We start from the raw sequence: 21,452 nt of genomic DNA, 5'->3' as shown, positions 1-21,452 counted from the left end.
ATTCAGCTGACACGTTGTACGCACCCATATTGAGGCATCTATAATAAGCTAATTATCACATGAAGATTTTTATTGATTGTGCATCCTCTCCTCTCAGTTTATTTGCATTTTAAAACAAACAACTTTAAGTGCTAATTAAGGCTGTTTATGTTCACCAGTGAGAGATGCTTACCGTTTGTCTTTATTGTGATAAATTTGCCAGTTAAATTCATTTGATTCAAGAGCATTTTGTTTTGCTGAGACATTTTATGATGTTGGTTCTTACTGTTGTAAATGAGGTAACACGTTATTTTGATGGTCCATTTGAGTATTAGTAGACTGTCTGCTTAATATCTGTTGATACCGCTCCTTCAACAGACATTTATCTGACTATAGGGGAATTACCAACCTATGTCACACATGACGTCACAAGTCACAGACCAGTTGCAATAGCAAACATGTGCAGTTCGCTGTCGGAATGCAGTTTTTTTTGCTTGTTGATGATTACCCAGGCCTTGTATAGTTCCGTCTTCTTTCCTTGTCTTTGCCTAGGCAGAACCTCGGTTTTTAGCACTACAAAGTTTTGAATCTGGTAATCATGGAACTTTATTTCTTGCAATTGTATAGGCATCCAAAGACTTGTAGGCGTTTAACTTCTCTCTTGTAAAAACAATTGGAGATAGTTGTATATTTTGGGACACTGGATGCTTGGCCATTTTTGTCTCATTTAATATCCATTGGGAGAGTGCTATCGCAAATGGACCTGTCAGACAAACGCCGCTCACTTTAATTTTACTTTTTAATTTTGCCAAATAACTGTGCTTATCAATGGGTAAAAACTGTTATAATATGCAGAAAGTATTATGTAAATAATATATATAATATGTAGTCAATATAACTTATATAACTATCTCTTATACAACAACAAACTCTGTACCACATCGGATGTCATTCCCTTGCTGTAAATGCTAGCGCTCAAGGTTTTTTTTCTGATGCGCGTGCATCCTAAATGTTTACAAACCGGTAATTCACCAGAGAAACTTTGCAAATACATGTCAACGTACACTAACCCTAACCTAAAGGCTACTTATAACCTGATGAGAATTAGTTGGCATGTAGATGCAATGTAACTTAAATTCATAAAAAGGACCATCACAATACAAATGTGACCGGAAATGATTGCAAGAACTTTAGAGTTTCTTCTAATTAACAAGATATTGCCACTTGGGTTGTTAAAAAGAGACTTCCACTACCAATTCTTAGTTTCTCTTGATTTACAAGTTATATGTTTAAGAAAAATATATTATTAGATATGCTTATATTCATTTTTAGTTAAGAAAGCATTATGTGGTATTTATATACTTCAAAAATCTTTTGAATTTAACAGTTTTGAGTTCCACAAAACACCTCACCGCTGATTAATCTGTTAATCTGTGATTAGATCTTCTGAAAATCTAAGTCTTTTGTCATTTCATAGTGATTTGTATCCAAATCTCACATCCCTCTTTACTGCATGTGTGTATGCGTGAAAGTGTGCGTGAGCAATTTGTGTAGTGGCTAAAAGGGTGATCTTGATGGATTGAAAATCCACTTTACCACCTACTTTTCATGAATGGCTGACTGAAATGGTTGCTGCTCTTAAGCTTGAAAGAATTTATTTTGCTAGGGCAGATGCTTTTAAAAAGTTTGAAAATATCTGGGGCCTCTTTCTTAGTAGGGTGCTTATGATTCATAGACAATTTCACTTCTTTTCAATGTTTTGAGTTTGATCAAGTAAAACTTTATATGGTGCATGTTTAAATGGACTGGTGCTTGTTTTTTTTATTATTATTATTGATTCACTTATTTATTTGTTTTTTCTGTATTTATTCCTAATCATTTGTATTAAAACATATTACAGATTGTAGAATGTATTTTGTTCTGTTATGTACTTATAAAAAACTTATTAAAAAAATGTAAATAAAAAGATGTAATGTTTGTCAGATTAATTCAGTTCAGGGTGTTTTTGAAAGTTAATGTTCCAAAACACATACCTGATGATAGACATTTCAGTCAGGGAAAGACATATTGCAGCAGGTAAAATCAACATCCACTTTAGGTGGTAATGAGAGTAATTAGTGTGCTGGTTTCCTGCATTCAAGCATTCTTCGACCTCACAGAGCTTTGAAAAAACAAACAAACTCAAGGTAATTTCATTTTGAGAATCTCTGTCAGTCACAAAAGTGTATTTTCTGCTAATTTCTGGTATTCTTTCCATGTGTTTAGGTCCTCAGCAGGGTCGTTTCATCGAGGAACCAGATGGCTTGGTGTCTGTAAACCTGCTGGTGGTGTCTGCAGTTTCCGCGTTTGCCACTGGGGCGGCGCTGTCGGGTCTTATGGTGTGTTGGATAATGAGCCTCAAACACCGCCAGCGTTCCAGAGCCAATGGATCTGGCTTAGGTAGTCGTCGGAAGAGTGACAAGGAGCAAAGCATGTTGGGACACGGCCGCAGCGGTTCCGTGATCAGTGTGACGCGCATCAGCGGCAGTGAACGACCTCGCTCGCAGATTGAAAACATGTTCACTAACGGCTGGCCTAAATCTGGAGAAATCGACACAGGACTTCCCACTCCAGAACAGACACCTCTGCAGCAGAAACGTCCCAGTCCTAATGTTCATCTCACAGACTGCGACTGGGACCAGAGCCATACTTTCCTGGCCCAGACAGGAACACCCTGCCCAGCAAACTCTGCAATCATTTACCTGAGCTCCAAATACCTTCAGGGTGGCCGGCAGGAAGGATCAGGCGATGTTCCCCCTCATTCAGAGCGCCAAAGGTACCTTATCCTCGCCCACCCTCCAAATCAAAGGGAGCAGGGCAGTCGACCGTCCGCTCCACCTACCCGCAACTCCACTGGGGAATACAACTATCCAGCAACCCCTCAGGACTCACCTGACCGAAGGAGGGTGGTTTCAGCTCCTACCACTCAGTCGGACTATGGCGAACAACTGCGGTGGTCCAGAGACGGGCTCAATTTCAACAGCAACAATGCAACCCCTTCTAACCATCATCCATATCCAATACAGCCACGCACTAATGCAGCGTTAATACGGCCAGGTCACCACACTCAGCGGGGGCACAATGAGCTACAGGACTACAGCCACCTGCTGGTTAAAAGTGTAGGTGAGCGCAACCCAAACGGCCAATGAGTCCAGGCCCGTTCACACCCTTCAGGTCCCATCACCCCCAAGACTCAGACTCCTTCTGTAATCATGCCCTTCCTGTCCTCTCTCTCACTGCCATCCAGTGTCTTTAAAGTCCCCCACCCAGTGGCTGAGCTCTAGGACCACCAAGAGTGAGAGAACGAGAGCATTAGCGGTTGATGGTGTTAAAGCCGCCGTCCTCCCCAGCCCGCGGGGTGACGCCACTTAGCACGTTAGCGCCCTGTCTAATCAAATGGAAGGATCGCTTGGGAATAAACGGATGGTTAGGTGATGGGAGGTGAAATACTTCATCATAATCCTGCGAAAGGCTACGTTGACTGTTTAGCGTAATCGCAGATTGTCTGTCTGTGTAATCTCACGCCCTGGAAGTGATCCGTTTCATTTTCACCTTCCGTTTGCACCTGTGAATGCTTCTTTTAAGCGTCCTGGGGCATTTTCAGACAAGCTCTAACTTCCTTGTGTCTGGTTGTCTGTTTGTATGTGTGTGTGTATGTAAGTTGCGCTAAAATGTGCTTGTCGGCCAGACCTGATGTGAACGCAAAGTGGCCGAGCGGCACTGGAGATTCTCGAGTGATCTTATCTGATGTCAAGTGACTGACTGCCCCTCCCTCCCTTAACCTGTTAAGTGTCAGGAAGCAATCAAGAAAACTGCCATCTGACTTTGTCTACAGACTTGTGTGCTGGAATATCAGATGTAAATGGGTGACTGAGTAGAGCGTTCGCCAAAAATCATGGAGGAATCAGCCCATGCTTTCTGGATTGAGCAGGGAAGCACTGTGGAAATGATTATATGTTACGTACAGGGACATATGTTGTTGGGTGGACCTATTTATTTTGTGGTTTATTTCCAAAACTAAAAAGTTTAGCCTTTTTTTTATCCCTTACACATGTTAGAATAAGAACAGAGCGTTTACAACACTTGCTTTTTCTTTAGCTCGGACTGGCTTGGTTTTCTCTGCAGTCCATTGAATCGAATGTGAGCTCGGTTGTCTGGGCTGAGTCGGGCCGCTGGGGAGCTGCATTCAGAGTGTCTTTCTGACACTGGGTCTCTTTGTGCGGCCCAGCCAGAGAAGACCATCCTCACAACAAATAGCCGTTAAGAGTCACGGCCTAGCCATCGGCCCTGCCCAGGAGAATGTCAATGAGGAGCCAGACAGATCGGACCCCTCTGGTTCCCCCTTCACTGCCAGCCTTCACAAGCCACACAGAATCAGACGAATACAATGTTACATTTAGATGGAGAGCAAAAAAAAAATCTAACCCACTAGGCTCCCAATGGCACAGTGCCCGCTTCATGCATTGTTCAGTTCCCTCTGGCTCTCTTTGGATTGCTGTTTGTTTGTTTCAGGGTTGTAAACCCCACGGGAAGCATGAAAGAAATGGTGTACTATTCAATTCATTCACCTCTCAGTGAACGACGTTATCTCCGCTTTCTTCCCGTGGGGCACTAGTAATTCACCTAGCATTACCTGAATGAGTCCACTAGAGGGCAGTAATGCACAATGAGATATTCGTCTCTGTTCAGTGGACCATTTTCACATTGAGATGATGCATTTCCACAGTAATTAAATTGTATTTAAGGTTATTTTATGTAATTTAAATATTATTTTTCCAAGTATTTGTCCAAGATTTCCAAGTATCCTAGCAAAAATATAACGCATTAAGCAGCACAACAGTTTAAGCATTGATGAAATATGTCTTAAGCACCAAATCAGTGTATTAAAATCATTTTCTGACCAACCATGATGCTAAAGAAAATGATCAAATGCAAGTTATTTTTTTTAAAAAAAAGTGATACTTTCCAGTATTGCTGTTTTTAATACTGTTAATTGTTTTGTTTGTTTGCTTGTTTGTTTTTTAAATAAATAATTCTTAAAATTCTTAAACTACAATACATAAAATTGTACTTTGGCATAATTCCTTACCTAAAAAGTGAACACTAATGCAGTAAGGTTTCAAATATCTTGAGTGATGATAAATTTGGCTTTTCCTTTAAGAAAGACTATTGAATTTTGGAAATTTCTTCCTTACTCTTTTGAAACAAATACAAAAATTACATTAGCTTTGCTCTCAGATGTATTCTCCAGACATCTGTCCTGCCAATGTTTTTATTCCAAACCCGAAAATGTGAAAATGGTCCATAAAAGGGTTTAACTTCAAATAGTTGACGGTCCTATAATCAACACTGCTTCAGCACTAAGTATATATTGGCCTAAAAACAGGCTGTGTTCCCGAACGAAAAGCCTGGTGTAGTGATGATGGAGAGAGAATTTAAGGGCACAGGATATGAGTGCATTCTTTTGACTGTGAATGGTTGAAAGTGAACTGCTGAAGCTAAATATTAAACCAATTAATCAGCTGTATAATTTGTAGGTTTTAAGTGCCAATGCATGACTGAGTTCAAAACCCAGTGTGTAATTATTTTAAACAATCAACATTATTGATGCTTGGGTTTTTTAATTGCCACCAATCTTACACAGACTGAGGCTTCACTGCTTGCTGGAAAGTTCTGACCATCCATGCATGCTCTCATCTTTCCCGTCTCCCTGGTTTTTCACTCTGTTGCACCATTAGACGAAACATGCGTGATTAAGTCTATGTTGGCCTGATAAGTCCTAGAGATGATCGTGAGAGACGTGCAGAAACACAGGCACCCACTTGCTTACTCACTGCCAGATTTTACAAAGCAATCGACCGAGATGTGGGCAGCCAAATCCCATATAAATAGAATAAACCATAAACAAGCAGCAAACGCAGGTGAAATGTATTGTGTAACCCTGTACGCAATTGCTAAACAGGGTTAATTCGCACAAGATTTTGAGGCAGTGAAATGGAGTTAATTTGCTGTGGAGCTCTATAAAATGTGTTCCCGGGAAAAGAAAGTAAATGAGGGTTGTTTCACTGTTTTCCTATGTCGTAATTCTCTCGAGCAAGAAATAGAGTCGGCCGTAAAAACTATGCTACGCTTTTGTTTGGACAGAAATATATCTAGCTATGTTTTAAAAAGCTCCCTACTCTCAATTTTCCAATTAAAATTCTGCCTGTGAACAGTGAGGACAGTGCGCTCGAGGCTTTCTTATTGTCTGGGCTGTTTTTTTTCTCCGCTTTGTCTCTTAAAGCTCTGATTTTTTTTTTTTGTACGCCCCCCCCCCAGCCACAAACTGCCACAACTAATGGGCCACCCGACAAAATGCGCAAACACAAAGAAAGAAATGGTTTGTTTGGAAATGCTTTCAGTCTGCAAAACCTGACATCTGACAAGCACAAACAGAGTTTGAATTTTTTTGTAAAGTTGTAGAGAATATATTAGCCAGTACTGATCTCTTCATTTTTATATTTGTTTATTTGTTTGTTTTTGTGGTAATGTTTTAGGTTGGTTTATTAATTTGAGTTCCTCTGGTGTGTGAGGTTTTTTTTTTTCGACAATGACAATGATTATTCTGCGACTGTGACCTGAATTTCAGTGTTTGATCCTGGTTCATGAACTGTGCAAAGCCTTTTCTCAAAACTAAAAGAAAGAAATAATGAGAAGAGAAACACTTCTGCAAAAGAGCCAAGTTCTCTGTTAACTGTGATGGACTTCTGATTTGTCTCGCACCGGAGGCTGTTCGTGTTACTGGGTCAATTGTCATTAAATGACAAGTCGTGTCCCCTTCAGTGTACATAATGATTTCAGTGCTTAAATGTAATTTAAGTGAACTATCTGCATGAACACAGCCGCCTCGGTCTGGAGTCCACAGAGGTAGTGTGTACTTCAACACCACATGCTACTGTGTGCCCTAATATTGTCCACCAATCAGACAGTCACATGCATGCTTTCCAAATCAACAGCAAAAATGCAAATAAGGACACACACACACACACATGCAAAAACACATGGACAGTGGAGTCCAGAAGTCTTTTTCTTATTTAATACAATGTTTTTGTTTGGGATTTCAGAATGTCTTTGTAATCAGTTTGTCAGCAGCACTTGATCTGCTTGTAGTTTGTGTAAAGTCCTGATGATCACGCTCTACAGCTTGATTTGAAATGATCCAAAGAGCTTTTTATGCTTCAGTGGAAGCGGGAACATCTGGCTTTCTGCACGGTGTCACATGAAGAGAAGTTACAAATTTGCTTATTTAAATAGTTGGAAATTATGCTCAATTCTGAAAACATGTTGCATTCATTTTATGTCTACAAGTTTCTATGTTAATTTCTGCGAATCCTTAAAAGTAATTTCAGACTTTTGGACCCCACTGGACTTAAACACAAGCAAACATACAGTTTTGCATTTGAAAATTCACTGTCCTCAGTTCTGGCTGTCATTGAGCATGGAGACTGTGCTCTGTTATCATTTCCTGTTCTAATAAACCATCAAGAACTTAACTGGCTTTCCTTTTGTACTTTTTCATTGCAAGCTGTATTTGATGTATTTTATTGATTACACGTTTAAGTCAGTTGCAAGGGATTTTGGATAAAATATATAAGCTAGGATCGATCTGGCGACCTCTCGCATGGGAGTCAGTTGCTCTACCAAACAGGCTAAAAATTATGGCCTCTAATGTCTGTCGCTAGACCCCCTTTAGAGGTCAGAGGAGTGAGGTTTACCTGCACAGCACTTCACTTGATGGCCTCTGCTATACTCAACCCCCTACATGTCACTCCCAACCGGGTCACAGCACCAACGTAACCCTGCTGATTCTACGCCAACCAACCAGCTTTGAACTGGAATTGAACCAGTGACTTACAGCATGGGAGTTGGTTGCTCTACCAAGGAGGCTGAAGACCTTGGCCTCCAGCATCTGTCGCTAAAGCACCTTCAGAGGTTAGAGTGAGGTTTATCTGCACTAAAGGAACAAAACTGCTACAGAAGGAACAAAAAAATACCTTGGAGGTCAGTGGCAGCTTTTTTCCAACGTTCTTCAATATATCTTCCCTGATGTTCAACAGAAGAAGAAAGAAACTCAAACAGGTCCCAAACAAGCGGAGGATGGGTAACAAGTTTTCATTTTTTGAGAGAATTATCTATGGTCATATTGCATTGAGACCAGTTACAATTCGAAAGATATAATGTATAGACATTTAAAAAAAGAAACTATTAACCTGTTGATAGAGCTCCAGAAAGCTTAGAAAGGGCACCGATAAGGTTCTTTGAGAGAAATAGATTTGAAAAAGAAAAATTTAGTAAATAAAATTATTTTGTAAAGAATTTTTTAAACAAACTATTTAGATAAACAATTTTGATTATGCTTTCGGTATTTGTAGGTGTGCTAAGAGTTTTTAAAAGCATGCCCTTTTTTCTTTGCTTAAAAATTAGTCAATATCAATACTTTGACATATTTTAAACATAAAAGGCCATTCTACTAGACCACAGGTGTCAAACTCAGTTCCAAAAGGGCCGCAGCTCTGCACAGTTTAGTTTCAACCCTAATTAAACACACCTGATCAAACTAATTGAGTCCTTCAGGCTTGTTTGAAACCTACAGGTAAGTGTGTTGGAGCAGGGTTGGAACTAAACTGTGCAGGGCTTCGGCCCTCCAGGAATTGAGTTTGACACCCCTGTACTAGACACATACACATTAACTTTAAGCTTCATCAAATCAATACAATAATAGAATGCATCCTTAATCAGTCAGCTTTTCACTCCATCAAACGCCACTTCCACTGATTTATAGCCTAAAAGATGTATTTATTGCACACATTTCATTTTAAATTAAATGCAAATGTGGCAGGATTCAGATAAACATTGGGACAATTGTAAAATATTATCTATTTGTAGATTTTTTTTTAGAATTTCGTGTTCTTGATCAATCAATGTAAATGATAACAATTTAAACTTGCTATTTCTGAAGTTTTTTCTTCATCTAAATAACATTTTTTACCAAAACAAAGCTATTAAAACTGTAGGTTCAAATGGGCTGAGGACAAGGACAGGGTTTGTCAATTTATAAAGTGTTTTTAATAAAGAAAACAAATCTGAGAACCAAATGGATGACATTCTTTTACAGAACAACTCCCAGAAATCAACCATCAGTCCATTTGAGACATTTTTGGGATCAAATACTTTTTATTCACTGTAGGCGTTTATTTCATGGACATTCTACGTTTCTGATAGCATGTCCCTAAATATTCCCCAGTTTACTGTGTATGGGCTAAACATATTGTGTCAAGTGTGTTTATCATAGACTTAATTTTACTTACAAAATGAAAAGGTCGTAAAAAACATCTTGATAGAACTAACATTGAATCGAGGTTTTCACATCAATCCTGTGCCAGTCTGTTTTCCAGAAATTGATCAACTTTAGCATGGCAGCGTTTTACCTAGTTGGCTCTTTCATCGTGGCAGTTCAGACATAAAATGGCCGACGAGCTGACTAATTGTGCAACACTGTACCAGGTGTGTCCTTTCAGGTAAGTTTACTACAGTTGTGTTGAGAAATTGGCCTGCATAGCCTATGGAGATAATGATTCAAGTATTAATCTAAAACACATTTCAAACTTAGCTACGCTTTCTTGCCGTTTTACTGTCATTTCAGCTCAAAATGCATTTCCAGATGCACAAATTATAGTAAATATGTCTACAGACTGCATGTTGCTTGCGATATCACTAAAAACACATTTATGGTTTAGATTGGTAGTTCTAAGACCGATAACTTATTGGAAGGGTCATGTTGGGTTTGCAGCTCAAAACTAAAGCTGAATTGGGTAGCAATGTTATTTTATTAATCACACACGTAGGCTATCTTACATGCTCCAGTTAGTCTGTGCTTCTGCCTTTGGGCTATTCTACTGCTTTAAACACCAACTATAAACTGTAAATAAAGCATGCAGAGTGCTGGTTTCTATTTTCTCTTTGTTCAGAGTTATATTTATTTGAGAATGAAACAGAAACAGTTCTGAGATCAGTACTCTTCATGTGGTTCTTTTGAATCACGAGCTCTCCTATGTTAGTACACCGCAGGTTAATTTGTGGTCTAGAGAACAAGGCTGTGCTTAAACAAATGCCAACACATCTTGTAATAAATCTTAGACACACTTTTCCATTTTTATTTTGCAGCCCTAAAGGTCCCTGAATATTTATTTTTGCCCATTTATTGCAGACAAATTCATGTACGCTAGTCGGGATTTGACATGGAGCAGAATTTTAACAAGCTCACCTGGAGCCTCGAGTTAAAAGCAAGGTTTGTAATAAATCCTTTTGTCGCGGTTGTTTTGAGGCAACATATTAAGGCTACTCGTCGCTGCTCACGTACCAAACATAAATTTACTCGCAACAGTTCATGGTCATCCATTAAATTACTAAAATAGCCTTGTAAATTACCAAACGTGGGTCAAATTTGTGTAACCTATTTGATTTTGAGTATTATCTGTTACAGTTTAATATAGAAAGAATAATATACGTATGATCTCATGAGATAATTTACATTATTTTAAACGCCATTTGCATTATTTATAATTGTTTTCTTAGAATAAAAGAAAAATAAAGGTCTGCAGTAACAACTCACTTCCACGCGGTGGCAGTGTTGTCCATCTCACTGCTATTATAAATAGCATGAGCAGGATTTAAAGACCATCGAAAACCAGAAAGAAAATGTAGGCTATTATGTTTGAAGAAAGAAACCTTATGAATTCAAGTTCATTAACCATAACCTAACGTACATTTATGTACTTACGATGAGGATCAAGTGTGTTCATCTTAACTTAAAAGCACACTAGAAAACAACCAAAAATATTAGGCCTATTGTGCTGTTAATTTACTGAACTACATATTCATTGATAGAATTTTCTAATTTTTTTTAGCTGAACATGTGGTCCTAGTTCATTCATTAAAGGGAAATCAACGCTACTGACTTAGTGTAAAAATATTTGTTCATAAAATTATTAGTTTAAAACATATAGGTTAATAGATTAATAAAAATGAATCTGCATGGCTTATTAACACTTTAAAGTATTTTAAAACAAAATGATCTGACTGTGCCAGAACATTATTATTATTATTATTATTATTATTACAATATATGTAATATTTGAATTGTGGAATAAGAGATTTGAGGGCCTCACGGTGGCACAGTGGTTAGTACAGCAAAAGGGTTGCTGTTTCAAGCCTCGGCTGGGTCATTTGGCGTTTTGTGTGGAGTTTGCATGTTCTCCCCGTGTTTGTGTGGGTTTCCTCCGAGTGCTCCGGTTTCCTCCACAAGTCCAAAGACATGCACTATAGTTGAATTGGGCAAGCTAAATTGTCCGTAGTGCATGTGTTTAAATGAGTCTATGGGTGTTTTCCAGTGATGGGTTGCAGCTAATAGGGCATCACTGCGTAAAATGTATGATGGATCCTGATTAATATAGGGACTAAGCCGAAAAGAAAATGAATAAGGAGTTTGAACCCCACTGCAGTAATATAAAAAGGCCATTTGTATGCCCAATAGTTATCATTTATTATGCAAATACCTTTAAATTATATATATTTCATAAAGTCATAGAGGAAATCCCTGCTATAATGTTAAACGTAAATACATTAATCAAAACATCACTTAAATTGTAGCTGAAGATGATTCAAACTGGACCATCCTGCCTTGATTAGTGAATAAGTGTTATGTTGTGAAGTGGGATAAGATGTTGACAGGTAACCTAGTTTAGAGCTGTGTTTTCTCCTGTGACCACATTTTGTGTGCTGAATTGGTTAAAACAGTTTCATTATTCATGGTGTAGGGCATTTGAGTACATGCGGTGGAAGACAAAGATATAGCATGTTTTATCAAACTGTTCTGTAGTCTGTCTATTATATTGGGATCTAGTTTAAAAATGATGCGTTGGAGGTAGCATCTTGAACACTATAATGTTAGACTAAATAGACAAAAATGGGTACATTTATTCTTATAGTTTGATGGTTAGGGCGACACGGCGGCTCAGCGGTTAGAACAGTCACCTCACAGCAAGAAGGTCACTGGTTTGAGCCCTGGCTGGGTCAGTTGGCATTTCTGTGTGGAGTTTGCATGTTCTACCCATGTTGGCGTGTCTTTTCTCCAGATCCTCCAGTTTCCCCCACAGTCTAAAGACATCGGTTATAGGTGAATTGCTTAAGCTAAATTGTCCGTAGTGTGTGTGTGTGTGTGTGAAAGCCATCCGCTGTGTAAAACATATGCTGGATAAGTTGGCGGTTCATTCCACTGTGGTGACCCCTGATGAACAAAGGGACTATGTGTCCCCTTAAAATGAATGAATTTGATGGTTAATGGCTAAAAGTGTAACATAGACACATTTTGGATTTTGACAGACTGTTGCTATAACAACAGTCTGCTAACGGTGAGCTCAGGCACATGTTGATTTGTCAACAGCAGAGCTCGTTACTTCATATATAGATTATTGAATTAGACAGTAGAGAGGAACACCATGTTCATATTATCATGAAACGGAGACCCCAAGAGGTATTAATCTCATTCAGAGCCGTCCGAGTGAAATAATCTGTAATCAAATGAAGCGACTAAGTGTCACGCACAAACACACAGAGCTCTAGAAGTGGGACTCCCTCAGGTCTATACATGATTTGATTTGGGTCATTACATGTATATGGAAAATCCATCTCTTAGATACTAAGGATTACTTTACCCATGCAAGTTATGCATGGACATATACAGACATTACTTTGAATTTATTGAGCGTAAAAACAATAATATTGCAGTCTGTCCAGTCTCTATGTCCAGTCTCTAAAGAACATTTGGCTGCTTTTAACTCGACCAGCACCTTGTACAAACTCTTAAACAGAAAGCATTCTATGACAGTACTCGTCACCAAGGAGAACACCGGCGCCCAAAAACACGGGGGTCCCACTCAGACTAAACAGGCTAAGTTGGATTTTTGTGCAGGATCGGGAGTGAAGGAATCTTCTGAATTTGAAGAGAAGCTTAACTGCTTATCGTCTTTTGCGGCCGCGCATATTGTAAGGGCATATGAAGCTCATTTCCCAGGCGCAACCAGTTGAAAACTGCAAGTCATGTGACAAGAACTGACCAATCAGATTCATGCTTTGTATGGAATATACACATTTTGGTAAACTAATTACCTCAGACAAACATACAGTTGAAGTCAGAATTATTAGCCCCCCTGAATTATTAGCGCCCCTGTTTATTTTTTCCCCAATTTCTGTTTAATGGAGGGAAGATTGTTTCAGCACATTTCTAAGCATAATAGTTTTAAAAACCTATTTCTAATAACGGATTAGCAAATTAGCTTAAAGGGGCTAATCATTTTGTCCCAAAAATTGTTTTAAAAAAATTCAAAACTGCTTTTATTCTATCCGAAATAAAACAAATAAGACTCTTTCTAAAAGAAAAAATATTATCAGACATACTGTGAAAATTTCCTTGCTCTGTCAAACATCATTTGTGAAATATAAAAAAAGAAGAAAAAAAATCAAAAGGGGGCTAATAATTCTGACTTCAACTCTAGAAGACCCAAACACTGCAGTGCTTATTCATACTATGGATGTCAGTGGTTACAGGTATCCAGTTTTCTTCATGTCTTCTTTCATGTTAAAAAAAAGACAAACAGGTTTGAAACAAGTTAATGATGTGAGAATTTTAAGTTTTGGGCAAACTCTTTAAGTCTTTTAAATATGTCAAGCTGCTATGATCAACCCATTGTTATGTATTTCAGTGAATATTAAATTGCTGAAAGAGCTGCAGTTTATTTAGTATTTTTATAGGAAAATGTAAATGTTTTAAAAGTAACTTCATGTAAAAAAAAAGTAATCAGATTACTAATTACTGTACTTTGAAGTAATTAATGCAATCAATTACAATTTTCCAGTAGGAATCAGTAATTTGTAATCTATTACTTTTTTAAAGTAACTTATGCAACACTGGACGTATATATATACTGCATCACCAAAAACGATTGAGGTCATGTCCATGTGTTGTGTGGTAAGTCGATATATTAATTATTGTGAGAGGCCTATTTAGGGGTAAGGTTTAGTGATATTATGTAGCATTATAACATAACATGATGTGTTCAAATGCAAAAAATAAATAAATCTAATGCCATGCTTTGAAAGTGATTCCTGGACTGTCATAATACAGTAAAGACATGACCTGTTGTAATAAAACACTGCCATCGTTTCCATAACTAATGGGCGCTTTTTGGTACCAAAACTCATTTAATAATGTGAAATATAGAGACTGTGTATGATGTGTAATATTTAGTAGCTGTACTTCGTCAAATAATGACTAGTTGGAAGACACTGTGTTGTCATGGATACTGAGGACAAAGGGCAGTCTATAACACAAATGTGAGGGAATTATTATGGTATATTTATGTGTAACCTCTTGACATAAATCATGTGCAAGAGATGTGTGTACTTGAAATGCTGAAGCACACACACACAAACGCACACACGCTTGTTTAAATAAGCTCTCAGGGTGTCAGGAGCTGGGGACTTGATCAGCAGATAGTGTGTCACTTTAATTGGAGGTCACTGAAAAGCATTTTGTCTAGTTGATTTATGTTTTTGCCATTAAATATTACATAAGAAAAAATGAAAAAGCCATTGAATAATCTGGCAATAATGCATACCCAAGGAGTGTCTGTTACACCTTGGATGTGCATTATTTTTTAATAAATTAACAAACCAGAGACAATTATTCTACTTGCACTATGATTACCACACCTAAAGCATTGTTCTGATGTCGTGTTTTAAGTCAGTTTTCAGTTTTTGTCATTAAAACACACTCGGGTGGAGGAAAAATTCCTCTGTGGCTAATCACAAACAAGATTTTTTTTAAAGCAGACTAATGCAGTTATTATATGTGGTCAGCATACAAGCGCAATAATTGAATAAAGAAATTGTTCTCTATTTTCTAAGAATTCAATGGCTCATCATCTGTTTAATTTTATTTATTTATTTATTTATTTATTTATTTATTTATTTATTTATTTATTTATTTATATTTTTTATTTTTTATTCCATCCCCCTGAGACCTTAGGTGAAATCTGACAGAAGGAAAGGTTCTCAACAAAAATACGTTCAGAAAAGGTTCAGAAAATACGTAAACACATTCTAACCTGTACTCTGCGTACCCGGTACTAGGTCTGTGACATGACTTACTTCCGCATTCTTTAAATTTATAGGACCGTACTTGCCCAATACCCTGATAAGTGGTTCCATCCTTTCATCATTTGGAATAGAATAACTTTTGCATAGATTACGATAGAGACATTTTTTTCCAGTGATTACTGATATGTGCAGAAACCAACTAAAGTATTACAGCATCCAAACCACACAGAACCTAAAAGGTACACTTTCAAATTTGAGTTTACAAAAAAGTTATTTATTATAACACAGACAACATATACAATTATTTTAATCACTTTCAACAGTGTTTTATGAAAATTCAAAGGGTTTTCTATAATATGGGACCTAATTTTTGCATTTACACCTCTGCATGTGGACATGGGAAGCTTTTGAATTTGGGTAAGCAAAATCCAGGTAAAAACCCCAAAATAGCAAATCGTTAAAATCGGCCATATGCCTTCAGTGGTTCAATCAAAAAAAATTATATCATAAAACAAAGTATTGTTTGTCCGTTGTTTCAAACAGAGGATGTCATGGATGGGACTAAATCAATACACAGTGCCGTCATGAACATGCACCCTATACTGACACTGAAGAGAGAAAACTGTTGAACTGTTTATTTATTTTATTTTTTATTTTATTTTATTTTATTTTATTTTATTTTATTTTATTTTATTTTGGCAAGGCACATTCATACACAGTGGTAATTGAAAGTGCTTTAAAAAACATAATTATAATTTTATAAAATAATTATTCCATAAACAGGAATAAAAGAGTATAAGAAAAACAAATATTAAAACAGATTAAAATGTGTTAAAAACAGGTTTTAAAAGAATGAAAAATAAAAAGAACAACATAATAATGCGATCTGTGGGACATAGCACAGTGCTCAATCAGTAAAGGCACAGCCGAACAGTTTTCAGTCTAGTAGCTAAAGGCAGATTCACCATGCTTTGACTGAACCCTATAGGAATTTCTAGTTTATTTGATCCTAAAGATCTGAGTGATCTGTTTGTATTCAGTGAGCATAGCTGTATTTTTTTTATTTATTAATTTTATTTAATTTTATTTTACACTTTAACTTAAATCTTGCTCTCCATCTGAAATCTATTATTTACTAGGCTCTGTTAAACACTAATTAGACAAAGGGAGATTGACTTCATTTAATCAGTCAACCTCTGGTGAGTTGTGATTGTCTCAGTTTCACTCAACTTAACACTAATCAATTTAATCTCCCGCAGTCATGTCAGCAGCTTAAAAGATTTGAGCAAATTAACCTACTGCTATACACTTAATATAATACTGTGCATATATATAATTATAAGGTATTTATATATATATGTGTAATATAGGTATAATAAGGTATTTATCTAAGCTATTATGAAATGTCACTGCCAATGAATTATTGAGTCTCTCTATGACACAGCAGAAATAAGAGCCAAATGCTCACTCTCGGATGCTGTCAAGGTGACAATTGGGGTCACGCTCTCCTCCTTTTTCATTTGAGAGATGAAGTTCTGCCCGATCTGGGCCAGGCAATCTCAGGATTTGCTGTTCAAGTAGTAGTTACATAAAAAGTAAGAGGGCATCACATTCCACCTGAAGTGTGATTATATGTGACCACAGTAAATCATCTGTAGTTGTTGATTGACCTGCATTGTCAGAGTCTTTTAGATCATCATGCACTGCATTGTGCAGCCAACATCGGGGTCAAGGGATCAGTTTCCACGAAAACGTATACGTTTTTTTTTTTTAAACATAGCTTGCTTGCAAAATGCATTGCAAATGAATATCTGACAAATGAATAAAATTGTGAATTAATTATCAAGGAAAAAATCCTCTAGTAGCTAAATTATAGTCATTAAACAGCATTAAGAAAACATTGCACAACATATTAATCATTTCAGAAAATTCAATCCGCAAATTCGAAACGCAAACAAACCCAGTGCCCTCTAGCAGATTAATATGATCTCATAAAGTATAGGCACAAAAGCTTTTGTTTCGGAAAAAAATGATCGGGAAAAGAGTTTCGCTATTAACATGTTGTTTGCATCTGCGATCTTGTTTACTGCATTGTGTTACATGTAAAGCTAGGTGTGTCTTCTCATGAACAGCCCGAAGGAAGTTGAGATGTTTCTTTGTCTGTTCTGCCACCTTCCTCAATCTCCGCTGACCCAGAAACCTGAGTCCCTCATTGCTGATATTAACTTGATAAGGATCACAATTGGGCATCATGACACCCGGGTGAAGATGTGTACTGTAGCACGTATGCATTCAATGAGAAACTGAACACCTGCGTGTGTGCCAATTCTGATCCGCTCAAATACTGTTAAAATGACAAATAACCCGAAAGTGAAAATTCACCAGACTCCTTAAACAGCAGTTAAGAAGGTCTACCCAAAAAACAAAAATTAGTTTACCCAAAAAAACTAAAATTATGTTATTAATTATTCACCCATGTGTCGTTTCAAACCCCTAAGACCTTCCTTCATCTTCAAAACATAAATTAGGATATTTTAGGTGAAATCTGAGAGACAGAAAGATTCTCAAATCATTCATAGATCAAAAAATGCCTAACATCACGCAGTTGCTGTAGATTTGTCGGCTGCACATACATATTATGAATCTCCCATTCTATCACCCACACCATCACACCACGACCACCAGCCTGAACCATTGATACAAGGCAGGATGGATCCATGCTTTCATGTTGTTGATGCCAAATTCTGACCCTAATATTCAAATGTCGCTGCAGAAATCGAGACTCATCAGACCAGGCAACATTTTTCAATCTTCTATTGTCCAATTTTGGTGAGCCTGGTCGAATTGTAGCCTCAGTTTCCTGTTCTTAGCTGACAGGAGTGGCACCCAGTGTGGTCTCCAGCTGCTTTAGCCCATCTGCCTCAAGGTTGGATGTGTTGTGTGTTCAGAGATGCTCTTCTTCATACCTTGGTTGTAACGAGTGGTTATTTGAGTTACTGTTATTTTCTATCAGCTCGAACCAGTCTGGCCATTCTCCATATATATATATATATACATACAGGCTAAACTGTAGCTATTTAAGCTAAACCTTTATTTATGTCCATGCACACCTCAAAAATAAACAAATATTGCTGTCAAAGCAGGTTGAGGGAGCTCTCAGATATCACCTAAAATATGTCAATTTGTGTTTTGAAGATGAAAGAAAGGGGCAGATGTTTGGAACAACATGAGGGTGACTAATTAATAAAACTTTTGTTTTTGGGTGAACTAACCCTTTAAGTACTTTAAATAACACTTATAATAGTTTGATTATAACTAGGCCCACACGGAATCTGCGCTTGCAGAAATCTGCAGATTTTCCGTCCATTGAGTCTATTTATTTAGTTGTGTGTAAACATGTGTAAACTTATATTTATTCAGTTTTTAAATTAATTTCAGTAATACTGCTGACGAATATAAAAACATTCATATGATTCACAATACAGTTTGTAAAGTAATAATTTCTGTTTGTAGTAGATATATGACAGATATATTATATGAGAGACTTGCTTTGTTTATTTAATAAATGGATCGAATAGGATTTGCATTGTAAACATTATAAAATTTTAAAATGTATTATTTAAAAATGTATTATTTAACATATTATTATTTATATAACATATTGTTAATTTATTATTTCTGTATTATTTAACCTGTTATTATTAACATGTATTATTTATTTTTTAGTTGTGATACACCAAAAATTATTCAGCATAAATCTTCTGTGCAGAAATTGCAAAAAAATACTGCAGATTCTGTCTGGCCCTAATCATAACGCATAGCATACAATTTTGCAAGAATATTATTGTAGATACAATGCAGTTCATAGAAATTTTTATAATGTCAATTTTTCCCTGTTCACGCATCCAAACATTTGAGCAACAATTATAGTTTTACATAAAACGCATCAAAAACAGTGTGCACAGGTCTAAACTTACTCTCATTTTTAAAGAAAACACTTTTCAGGAAAACAAATTTATACCTTCATGAAAATAAAAAGTCAATTTATATTTGTACATTTTGTATTAAATATGAAAATAACTAAACCTGATTTACTCTCAAATTGCTAGAAAATCAAATATATTTTCCCAACTTTAATTCGAAACCTCAAAAAAGAGATTTTAGAGTTCACTGAGGTTCTTATAAGGATGCTCTCAATTCTCAATAAAATTTGAGTAATATGAACAGTGTTTTTTTCATACTTTGATCTATAATAATTAAGTAAACATCATAGTCTAATATAGTATAGGCAGTTTCATAATATTTAATCTAAATTCGACCCTTAACAAACACATTAAGGCCCACAAGTAGAACAGGATTTGTGTTCTAATTGGAAACAGCTATTGAATGTCTACTGTGTTATCTTCAGTTGTTTAGTCTATGATCCCATCTTTGCAAGTAGTTTCAGAGAAAAGTTCTGCAAGTGTTTAAAGCTGTTTTTCAGATTTTAAAAGGTGCGCTTTTAATTCCACAATTAACTTGTCGGACAGTCCCATCAGATCTAAATGATCTGTCCCCGGTCACAGACAGATTCCGATCACAAGTCCCTATCACAAGACCGTCTGCAATCACAAGGATTTGCTAAGGGAATATACAGAGCCTGCTTTGTTATCTCTGCTGCCCTCGTTTTTAAACTACTCCAGGTTTGACTGCGAACAGATGCTTTAACGCCTCTTATGGAAATGGAAAATTGATGTGAGAGCGTTCTCTTTCTTGAGACAAACACATTTTTCAAGACAGAGATCATACACATGAGAATATGATTAGACTGTTTACCGGGGATCTCCTATGTAGTCTTATAACAGGCATGGGTAATGCTTGTTTTGTTGCGTAATGTACTATTTAAGGGGTAGGTTATTATCATTGCTTATCCTCATGTCCTTAAAAAAAACTTATGCTTTTCTTTCTTGTGCTTTGGTCTAGTGAATGTGACATACAGTGTAGTGTTAGTGACAGAGATGGGTTGTGTTTTAATTACTTGCAAATGTAATTACTTTGTATTTCCCTGGTGCCAAAAAGAATCAGATGTCATTTGTAATTGAATACTGACTTTTTTTTTTAAATACTTAATCAAATGTGTCGTATTATTTTCGAATAATACAATAAATTTGATTACCATACATAATAGGATTATTAAAATATAGTTTTTTTTACTAAATCCACATAAATCCTGTGACATTGCTGTTGGATCCACTCTTCATGAACTGGAAAAAGTACAAGGAAAAAAGAAAAAAAATAAGTAAGGGAAAAAGCTCCTTTGGTCTTTAGTGCAAACTGATTTAGGTAAAATATGTATTAGACAATGAATTTTATTTTTAACCATAAAACCAGCAATTATATAAATCTTTGTTGTGCTTGCTGACTTTTTATTCTGTTGCCAACCTTTTTTCTGTCTGTTTTTAGCAGTTAATCTTTATTATTATCAGCAAAATACCTTAAGCCATTCTCAAGTATGGGTATGATGGTGCATATTGTGGCGCAGGACAGTTTTTCACATGTTAAAGTATGAAAGAAACCTGCACGAATAAGTAAATAAAACCTGCGGCATGCTAAATGTTGCAAAGTTATTGAGCAAAAAAATGCTGTTTGGATCTGACACATACCTGAAGCTGCCAAACACATCACATTATCCCTTATTCAGTTTTCCTTATACAGTAGTTTTATTGTGCTACTGTGTGAATGTCAAATGTGTACAGAATACTCAAATTACCCATCCTAACAAATATTAATGTAAAAGCACACTGTTAACAATTTCCTGAAGAATCTATGGTATAACTTACTGGCAGCAGTTCGCCAGTAACTTACTGTAAATCAGCACGAATACTGTATATTTACATTTCCAGTACCATTTATCTTGCTCTGAGTCTTTACATTATTGTATTTCTTTACTGTAAATTTACAGTAATTTTCACAATATACTGTATTACTGTCCTACAATAAAATACAGTTCACATTACAGTTGAAGATCCCCTATAATGCGTTATAAATATTTTGGTCATATTTTGGTTTTAGGATTTCCAACAACACACTGATATGCATGCAAGGTCAAAAAACACTTTCATTGTCATATAATATGCATTTATGTTTTACCCAATTATCCCAACAACTCCCATATAATTTGTTTATTGATTCATTTGTTTCCAAACCCCTCCTTTGCATGAGGCTAATTTGTACTGATTGGTCTGATGACCCAGTCTGTT

The 21,452-nt window shown here is 36.5% G+C and overlaps 1 protein-coding gene across 11 annotated transcripts in view; it reads left to right on the top strand.

Moving 5' to 3' along the window:
* sema6bb (sema domain, transmembrane domain (TM), and cytoplasmic domain, (semaphorin) 6Bb) overlaps positions 1–7,550 on the top strand; it is a 286,338-nt gene extending 278,788 nt beyond the window's left edge. For all 11 annotated transcript variants that reach the window (XM_073910233.1, XM_073910241.1, XM_073910243.1 and 8 more), the window contains one exon: positions 2,245–7,550. In XM_073910233.1, coding sequence (XP_073766334.1) covers positions 2,245–3,167 — 923 coding nt within the window. In that variant the 3' untranslated portion in view covers positions 3,168–7,550. The remainder of the gene's footprint in view (positions 1–2,244) is intronic.
* The last annotated feature ends 13,902 nt before the right edge of the window (positions 7,551–21,452 follow it).

The sequence above is a fragment of the Danio rerio genome, chromosome 8 (assembly GCF_049306965.1).
Source record: "Danio rerio strain Tuebingen ecotype United States chromosome 8, GRCz12tu, whole genome shotgun sequence".
Classification (NCBI taxonomy): domain Eukaryota; kingdom Metazoa; phylum Chordata; class Actinopteri; order Cypriniformes; family Danionidae; genus Danio; species Danio rerio.
This window is presented reverse-complemented; position numbering and strand designations above follow the sequence as displayed.